The 10,190-nt window shown below is 34.5% G+C and overlaps 2 protein-coding genes across 5 annotated transcripts in view; both read right to left on the bottom strand.

Moving 5' to 3' along the window:
- Nucleotides 1-234: 234 nt before the first annotated feature.
- LOC100185839 (cytochrome P450 2U1-like) lies at nt 235-6,988 on the bottom strand. Of its 2 annotated transcripts, none has more exons than XM_009860476.3 (9): nt 5,745-6,988; nt 4,844-4,989; nt 3,973-4,075; nt 3,651-3,754; nt 3,003-3,124; nt 2,633-2,748; nt 1,726-1,870; nt 1,228-1,391; nt 235-813 (listed from the first exon to the last, which is right to left on the bottom strand). In XM_009860476.3, the coding sequence occupies exons 1-9, from the start codon at nt 6,009-6,011 to the stop codon at nt 496-498; spliced, it is 1,485 nt and encodes a 494-aa protein (XP_009858778.2). In that variant the 5' UTR covers nt 6,012-6,988; the 3' UTR covers nt 235-495. The 2 variants fall into 2 exon arrangements, with proteins under 2 accessions (XP_009858778.2, XP_018667429.1); XM_018811884.2 differs by having other exon boundaries at nt 1,726-1,861.
- Nucleotides 6,989-9,303: 2,315 nt separating this feature from the next.
- The window catches only part of LOC100183467, a 29,759-nt gene continuing 28,872 nt past the window's right edge, over nt 9,304-10,190 (bottom strand). For 2 of the 3 annotated variants that reach the window (XM_026834710.1, XM_026834711.1), the window contains 3 exons: nt 10,079-10,119; nt 9,812-9,940; nt 9,306-9,522 (listed from right to left, as the gene is read on the bottom strand). In XM_026834710.1, coding sequence (XP_026690511.1) covers nt 9,500-9,522; nt 9,812-9,940; nt 10,079-10,119 — 193 coding nt within the window. In that variant the 3' untranslated portion in view covers nt 9,306-9,499. Of the gene's footprint in view, nt 9,523-9,811; nt 9,941-10,078; nt 10,120-10,190 lie in introns of all 3 variants that reach the window. The other variant, XM_009860475.3, reaches the window with a different exon arrangement.

Raw genomic sequence — 10,190 nt, 5'->3', positions numbered from 1 at the left:
TGTGGTTTAGGTCTAAAAAGAAAGATAAAAAAACATTTTTTTTCTCGTTTTTTGCCCAAAGTTGTTTTGCACTTTTGACACTAGTCCAGTCAAACTGCAGAACGAGCAACAGCATGTTTAAGAGTGGAAGGATTATATTAGACTTCATGTTTGGCTCAGAACAAAATTTGTCACAAATCGAACAGTTGCCAGAAGATCTCTTTCAGAATTCTAATGTGTTGTATTTAAAAAACATGCGACTTGTATATATGTATGAGACTCACAGCAAAAGACGGCAATAGAAAAAGACAGTAAGACTTATATAGAATAGAACGTATTGCATTTGGAAATATGCGACTTAAAGGGGTATACCAACGAAAATCCAAAATTTGTAAATGTGTAGAGATGCTCAAATGTGGTAAAAACTACCACCTAAGTTTCAAAAAACAAAATACTTCAAAAAAATAAAAATTTTGATTTTTCGTTGCTATGCCATTTGAAGAACAAGAAATTTCGCTAAATTTCTTTAGCGACCAATTTAAACGGATAAGGCACAAACGCCACACCATTAACCCCATCATCCAATTCTGGAAGATCTGTTTTGTTCGGATCGGGAAGAAACTCAAACTTCTGAACCATTGAAACCAGAAAGATGAAAATTTCCATTCTAGCTAGTTGTTCTCCCAAGCAATGACGTGGACCCACCGAGAAAGGTATTACGTGATTCGATTGAATATATTTTCCTTTATCGTCAATGTGGCGCTCAGGTTTAAATTGACGTGGGTTGTTCCATACAGTAGGATCGTTGTGCACTGCCCATAAGTTTGATAAAATCTATGAGAAAAAGAAATGCGTTAGTCAACTAATCGGTATATTATAGATACGGATAAAAAAGTTGTTTCCTTTTATTAAAGTTGCAACGATTTTATAAAAATAGGTTGCGATAATAAAACATGTTAACTGTAACCGTGAATATGTATTTTTAAGACAATTTTATTGATAAGTTGATTTTATAAACTAAGTGGGCTGCTGCAACTACAGGAAAATTCTAAAGATAGACGTGCATACTCGATATATTTCGACGCCCTGTCTTATTTACATTTCTTCCTTTTGGAGCGAAGAGTAGAAATTGGCAAAACGACAATCGTTAAAACATACCGTGTAAGGGGTAAAACTTATAAATAAAACGCTGTCTAAATATTCCTGTTCGTAAAAAAACGAACCAAACCGTCGTTGCTTATAATTTACCGTGGTTCCTTTTGGAATAATATAGTTAGCAAAGTTGACAGTGTCTGTTGTCTTGTGTGGAACCCCTAACGGAGCTAACGTTCGAAACCGAAACACTTCTTGTATGAACGCGGAAGTGTATGGCATCGCGTTACGATCACTCATGCTGGGAAAAGTGCTATTGCCTGCGAACAAATACATAAGTCGTCAGTGGTTAAAACACGCTGAAGATAAAAACACGTTGCATCATTTTTAGAATACGTAAATTAAATACTTCGCTAAATAAATTTTTTTTTTATTTAATCTAGCTAATTCACTCTGAACATATTACTAAAAATATTAAAAAACAGAGTGTAATATTTTATCTATTAATGCACAATATTTGCTATATCAAGTATATTTAGGGTTTACGATTTTCACTTTTTTAATACATTCTTTTTCAAGCAGTATTATTATTTTATTCTGCTTTTTATTGTTTTTAGCTGCAACTACAAAACTCCATATTGCAACTACACTTACCTAAGACGTCAAATATTTCTTTCCTGATTTTCTCCTGTGCTCCAGGATAGTGGATGAGACACAACATCGCCCATCTAAGAGTTCCCGTAGAAGTTTCAGTACCAGCTTTGAAGAGTTCACGTACGTAATGTACAAGCTGTCGGTCCTTAAAGATAAGTGAATTTTAGTTTCTTTAGGCTATATAGTAGGGTGGGGAAGATGGGACACCGTTAGCACGTAATATCCAAATGTACTGATCGTGTTTTAAACAATTAACAACGGTCTATGGGAATCGTGAAGATACGGTTTTATAATATTTTATTTCTTGTTTACTGCCTATTGGGACGAGAAAATAGAATGAAAAGGTGTCCCATCTTCCCCATCCTACTATATATAGTATGGTGAGAGAAATGGGCCATTTTTTCATTCATTTTCTCGTCCCATTTGGTAGTAAACAAATAACATTCAAAGAATTATAAAACCGTATCCTCACGACTCCCATATAGACCATTGTTAAATGTTCAAAACACCAGGATATTAAGATATTATATGCCACAACCTACAGGTGTGCCATTTTATCTCGCAGTACTATATAAACGTAATGAAGTATCCAGGCGCAAGGAGCATTTGTCCAGCACCGTGGCTGGGTAATCACCGCTCCGATAGAAACCCAAGTAATCCTACAAAGTTACATACGTGGTAACTGTTAGGCGGGCACGAGGTGTATAGAACAGAATACTCGTGTAGCCGTGTTATAACGACTGTCAGCACTTTCCGGCAACGCAAAATACAGACCAACCATCTAAAAATATCGTTGCCCCGCCACCCCAACCAACGTATCTTCTTGACACGTCGCGCTGTAGAAAACCGCCTATATAGATTAGAATCCGAATTGCACTAATAAAAATAATAAAAAAATTTAAACTACCGTAAAACTTTCGTCAGTCCCATTTTCATTCTCCAGAATAAAAGCGTCGATGAAATCCCGTAGATTATTTTTATCGAAGGTTTTCCTTTGCTGGTCGACCAGTTGCTGAAACAGGCCTGAATAACAACAACCAAATAATCGATATGTTTTTAGCTACTATAGTAGGGTGGGGAAGATGGGACACCTTTTCATTCTATTTATCGTATCATTTGGTAGTAAACAAAGAACATTCAAAGAATGATAAAACCATATTCTCACAACTTCCATATACCGTTGGTAATTGTTTAAAACCGATCGGGATATTTGGGTAATGTGCTAAAGGTGTCTCATCTTACCGCACAGTACTATACTTATAATGAATAGTATATACCCATCATTTCTTTCGTATCTTGCTTTATCTGCTCGTACTTTTTACGGTACGGTGGAATGTGACACAGTAACGGGACAAACACCATAGCAGAAAACGCAGCGGTTCGGTCTGGATCCATAAACCTATGAATTCAGCTAGTTTTATATATACAGTAGGGTGGGGGAAGATGGGTCACTTTTTAGCTCTATTTTTTCGTCCCAGTTATTAGTAAATGAAGAACATTCAAAGAATTATAAAACTATATTCTCACGACTGCCATAGACCATGCACCGTTAATTGTTTAAAACGTGATCAGGATACTTAGATATTATGTGCTAAAGGTGTCCCATCTTCCCCCACCCTACTATACACATTATTTCATGACATAGGTGGTACGCGAACACCATACCAAACTGTAAAACATTTTTGAAATCATTCGTTATGTTATGAGTAAATAAAAATATGAATTAAATATGAATGATAAGAATAAATAGATATATGCGTCTTGTATATCCTCGCGTGGCGGGGCAACGACAGTCGTTACAATGCACATCAAAAGTTTTTTTTTACACACATGGTGCCCGCTCACGAGTTACCTCTATGTGCGTAATCATATACTATACAATATGTGTTAATGGGTAATTCTTTAAATGTAACGGCAATGCTAACCATAAATGTCGTCGAATTTGTATGAAGAATTGATCGTCGTATTCAAACCGTTGTCCAGCCGTAATGTTGCAGATAACGTTCATTATGGCATTGCTCAAAATATCCTGTTAAAAGCGGTAAAAAACTTCATACACACGTACATAAAGTAGGGCATCGTAACATTTATGCGTTTAACCGTTTGTAAACGTGTGATATTAGGTATTGAAAGGTGTGTTAATTTTGTACCACGTACTTACCATGCGTGCCTTTGATAAGCCGAGAATAAGCTAAACGCGACACATTATGCTGTTTAGATACAGTATAAATACACGATAAAATATACCGTAATATCAAATGGTTTCCCTTCTTTGGAAAGAATATTCATTTTAACAGCTTCAACCTCTTCAATAATTCGTTCTTCTAAACTTTTCTTACCAACCCCGAATCTGAACAAAATGAATAACACTTGTCTATTTTCGTGTAGCTGGGCAACGACAGTTGTTACAACGCGGGTGTTCTGTTTCATACACTTTACGCCTGCCTATGAGTTACTACGTATGTCATTTTGTGGGTGAATATTGGATTGTTTTAATTGATTAAGTGTTTTTGTTGTCACGAAATAGGTTCAAATCGAGGTTGCGTGCACTAATATTGAATATAACGAAATATCCATTTATTTCGGGTGAATTATTCTCATGCGCGTCACATCACGAAATAATAAAAATAAAACAACGTTATGAATGTGCACGTAAAATGTAACTTAATTAAAAAAGACGCTAGAAATGTAAGTACAAGAAAAGAATGACCGTTCAGCGAATGTTATTATTAAGCCAAGTTTCGTGCCTAATAACTACCATGATTTACCTATAACTCACATAACATATGTTTTCTTCAAAATGTATATTTACATTTTTTGATGTATTGATGTATGCTACGGGGGGGTGGGACACCTTAAGCATATCATATCCAAATATCCTGATGATTTTAAAGAAATAACAACGGTCTATGGAAGTCGTAAGGATACGGTTTTTATAATTTCTTGAGTGATATTTGTTTACTACCAAGTGGGACGAGAAAACACAATAAAAAGGTGTCCAAATTTCCCCAACTCTACTATATCACAATGATAAATACAACACAAAAATAAACGTATATAATAACTATCGTGGTATACCATTGGTATATCATAGCAATATTATATAGTACAAGCTTACCCTCTGAGAGTGACGTTACCAAATTTTCTCTGTGTTTTCCACGTTGGGTTAAAATCAATCATAGCCAGTCCTTTACTTTCAGTAACTTCGTTTGCTACTTTCACAAAAGGACGACCAGAAAATACATTGCCCCCTTTGACAAAGCTCTGTAAAGGCGTTTCATTCATTAAAAACGTACTATTGTAGGGTGTGGAGCAAGATGGGACACGTTATTTCATTTTCGCGTCCCATTTGGTAATTAACAAAAACCCTCAAATAAAGACCGTTGTTAATTGTTTAAAACACGATCCGGATATTTAGATAATATGTGCTAAAGGTATCCCACCGTACCACGCTGTAGAACCTAACCCACAAATACTAAAAATAATATTGAGTACATAAAAATGGTCTAATAGCAACGTAAGTCACGCGGTTCTAGGCCATTACCCGTGTCTCATGTTTAAACACGAAGATTTATATTTGTAGCTTCGGATCTGTTTACAATACATACACCAAAAGACAGCTCACCTTTACCAGTTTTGGTCGCCTAAATGTTATGCACGGACTTAAGGTTTAAATGTTAGTCACACCATGAGTTGTATATTGACTAATAATAACGACAAATGACTGTATCCAGTATATATATTCAATGTATTCCTGTCTTTCACTCAATATAGTTACGAATTTGTTCAGTGCCGCGGCGAAATGGTTAGCGAATGCTATATAGGCTGTCTAAATTGTCAGGCTCTTAACTTAAAACAATGAAAAAAGTCTTTTAATAAAAATATAACGATCTAAAAAGTCACATACGTGGAAACTAGTAAGCGGGCATGAGGTTTATGATACAGAACACCCGTGTTAAAACGATTGACGTTGCCCCGCCACGCGAGGTTAAATAAGTTCCATACACCCATTCAGTCACCTGGTAAATGGATTCTTGACTCCCCATTACCACCCAGTCTTCACTACCAACCCGTACCGACATTACCGGACCATATTTTCGACTCCAAATTTGCATAGTTCGTTCCGGGTACTTTCCCAGGTAGGGTAAAACCCCGATGAGAGGAAAACCCCTTGGTCCAGGCGGAAAATGAATGGGTCTTTGGTGCCAGTAGTAAAATATCAATGTGCATACCAACATTAAAACTGCACCCGTATTACTCCATTCCGGTAAAAACTTTTCTATCATTCTGATACAAATACCCAATTCACGACTTGCTACAAAATGCAGAACCGACAAAAATCAAGTCCTATGATTTGTATTCCGAAATATTCTTTCCCTAAACCGACACCATTAGCCTCTTATTGATATATTGTATGATTCGAATTATTAGCGCTTGATCCTGAATGGTATTTCGTTATGAGAATCGTCCTATACGACATGAGAAATAGACCAGAGCCAGATTCGCGAAATTAAATACAGTTGCTTAAACGGCAAACTAGCACGAAATTTCGTTGTTACTGTAGCCTAACCTGTATCCATTCAATGAATCCTTTCAAAATAGCAAATCCCTTAATGGTAAACGCCACCTCCCACGATATAATATCATCTTACAGCGCGCATGACTGCTCGCGGTTAAATTATATGCTTGTGGTAACGTCATACTATACGCGCAAAACGTACCAGTGAAATATTATCTAAACAGTACATAAAATGTTGTGGCTGCTAAATCTAAATAAACCACAACCCTGTAGTAACTTCGTATCGTGAACATACTGCTTGTTAAGAGTTTGCACGCTTCTTGTAGCGGTTAAAACACAGCGCGGCCTGTGATACAAACACTGAAAACGTCATAATGTTGTGAAAGACGCCATCCGCTGCCGCGCTTCATGTTTCTTTTATATTTTCTTCACGCCTCAACGCTTACTGGCTCATATCACGTAACTCGGTAACTAAAGGCGTTTCATTTCTAAGGATTTTGGCTATGTTTTGCCCACGTTTTGTAAGTTTTGGCCATGATTCGTCTATTTTTTTATATGTTGGCCATGTTTTGCCCACCTTTTGTAAGTTTTGGCCATGATTTGTCCATTTTTTATATATGTTGGCCATGTTTTGCCCACCTTTTGTAAGTTTTGGCCATGATTTGTCCATTTTTTATATATGTTGGCCAAGTTTTGCCCACGTTTTGTAAGTTTTGGCCATGATTTGTCCATTTTTTATATATGTTGGCCAAGTTTTGCCCACGTTTTGTAAGTTTTGGCCATGATTGGTCCATTTTTTATATATGTTGGCCATGTTTTGCCCACGTTTTGTAAGTTTTGGCCATGATTTGTCCATTTTTTATATATGTTGGCCATGTTTTGCCCACCTTTTGTAAGTTTTGGCCATGATTTGTCCATTTTTTATATATGTTGGCCAGGTTTTGCCCACGTTTTGTAAGTTTTGGCCATGATTTGTCCATTTTTTATATATGTTGGCCATGTTTTGCCCACGTTTTGTAAGTTTTGGCCATGATTGGTCCATTTTTTATATATGTTGGCCATGTTTTGCCCACGTTTTGTAAGTTTTGGCCATGATTTGGCCATTTTTTATATATGTTGGCCATGTTTTGCCCACGTTTTGTAAGTTTTGGCCATGATTTGTCCATTTTTTATATATGTTGGCCATGTTTTGCCCACGTTTTGTAAGTTTTGGCCATGATTTGTCCATTTTTTATATATGTTGGCCAAGTTTTGCCCACGTTTTGTAAGTTTTGGCCATGATTTGTCCATTTTTTATATATGTTGGCCATGTTTTGCCCATGTTTTGTAAGTTTTGGCCATGATTCGTCCATTTTTTATATATGTTGGCCATGTTTTGCCCACGTTTTGTAAGTTTGGCCATGATTTGTCCATTTTTTTATATATGTTGGCCATGTTTTGCCCACGTTTTGTAAGTTTTGGCCATGATTCGTCCATTTTTTATATATGTTGTCCAAGTTTTGCCCACGTTTTGTAAGTTTTGGCCATGATTTGTCCATTGTTTATATATGTTGGCCATGTTTTGCCCACGTTTTGTAAGTTTTGGCCATGATTCGTCCATTTTTTATATATGTTGGCCATTTTTTTTCTACGTTTTGTCCATGTTTTGTGTGTTTATAAGTTGTAAGTTTCTTAGCCATGTTTGTCTATGCTTTGTCTGTGTTTTGTCCCTGTTTTGACCATTTTTTAAAATTATTTTGCATATTTTTTAAAAATATATTTTGCCCCAACGTATGATGTGTTTGTACCAAAACTATCAGAGTGTTTGTACCAAAACTCAGAAACTTAATTTTTTGTCAAAGAAAAAATGGAGGATTCTACCCCATCATATGATACCTGTATCATGTGTTTTTGTACCAAAGCTTAAAACAATCAGATTTTTTTTTGAAAGTCGAAAATGTGAAATTCTACCCCAACGCATAATCCGATATCATGTGTTTATACCAAAACTAAAAAAAAAAGATTTTTTGCCTATGTTGAAAATGTAAGATTCTCCCCCAATGCATGATATCAGTATCATGCGTTTGTACCACAATTTAAAAACATTTTTTTTTTTTTAAAGTTGAAAATGTTGGATTCTACCCTAACGCATAATACCGGTATCATGTGTTTGTATCAAAACTAAAAGAATCCAATTTTTTGCCAAAGTCGAAAATGTGAGATTCTACCCCAACGCATGATACCAATATCATGTGTTTGTACCAAAACTAAAAAAATTCAATTTTTTTGCAAAAGTGTTTGTACCAAAAACATGTGTTTGTACCAAAACTCGAAAAAATATCCAATATTTTGCTAAAGTCGAAAATGTGAGATTCTACCCCAACGCATGATATCAGTATCATGTGTTTGGACCAAAACTTAAAATATCAGACTTTTTGCTAAAGTTGAAAATCTGTGATTCTACTCCAACGTATGATTACCAGTATCATGTGTTTGTACCAAAACTAAAAAACTTAATTTTTTGCCAAAGTCAAAAATGTAAAATTCCACCCCAACGCATGATACTGGTATCATGTGTTTGTACCAAAACTAAAAAAATCTGATTTTTGCCAAAATTGAAAATGTGAGATTCTACCTCAACGCATGATACCAGTATCATGTGTTTGTACGAAAAATAAAAAAATTAATTTTTTCCTAAAGTCGAAAATGTGAGATTCTACCCAAACGCATAACCTGTATCACGTGTTTGTACCATAAATCGAAACAATCTCATTTTTTGCTAAGGTCAAAAATGTATGATTCTACCCCAACACATGATATCGGTCATGTGTTTATAATAAAACTTATAAAAAAAATATAAAAATTGTTATAAAAAAATATTGATTATTTTTTAAATTTTAAAATGTGAGATTTCACTCCTATTTTGTCCAAAATATTTTTTCGAATTTTGTTTTTTTTTTCGTTAAGATTTTTTTCAATTGAGCATAGATTTACAAAATTTTTAGACATTAATGTCCTGTGAATAACTTTTACCTTCGAACAAGCCTAAACTTCTTATACACCATACGCATTAAACACAATTATACAAAAATACTTTATTTACAACCAACAATTGTATACGTATAACATTTTAAATACTTAATGTAGGTAAGATACAACAGTTTAGAAACCAATTCACAATTTGAAAGAAGACTGACACCATATCTAATCTTCTTATTAAAAATCTTTTTGACACAATTTTTACAAAACTAACACAGAAATTCTTTTTTTTATTCCTTATTCTTCAAATCTTGTTGGTTCTGCGAAAGAAAATGCATTAAGTTTATTTTTAAAAAGCAAAAATACTTTCAATTTTTCTTGCGCACCTTCAAAAATTATTAGTATAACTATAAAACACCATCATAATTATAGGTAAATTTCTAAAAAAAGAAAGTAAAAATAGCAGAGTAGTTATTCAACAATGAAGTACATATAACAAATCCAGACGAAACAGAAAATTTTGTTTTGCAGTTATCAGAGCTTTTAACTAAATGTTATATTGTGGACTTTAAAAATATACATCTTTAAAAAAATATTCTTTTTATTTACTTTCTTCTGGATGAAGTGTATATGCTGCTGGTCTCTTCTTAACAAACCAAAACAAGAAAAGAACAATCAGAGCTCCACCAATAAGACCACCGGTAACTCCAAGTCCAATCTTCAATGCATCAGAATTGTCTAAAAGAAAATTTATATTATAGGTTTTAATTAAGCAGTGTGTATCAATGCATTTTTGTTATAAATTTAAGTGCGCAGTTGAAACATTTTATTGACAAATTTTGATGAAATTTATTTTTAGAATTTAATTATACATACCTTGGCTTTCACACAGCAGTCCTGTAAAGCCTGATGGGCACCTGTAAATAAGAATGATATATGTATTCATAATTCTGCACTATACTTCATTGCCTAAATAAAATTTTCCAAA

Source organism: Ciona intestinalis, chromosome 5 (genome assembly GCF_000224145.3).
Source record: "Ciona intestinalis chromosome 5, KH, whole genome shotgun sequence".
Taxonomy (NCBI): Eukaryota; Metazoa; Chordata; class Ascidiacea; order Phlebobranchia; family Cionidae; genus Ciona; species Ciona intestinalis.
The sequence above is the reverse complement of the archived record's forward strand: the minus strand, read 5'-3'. Positions and strand labels throughout refer to the sequence as shown.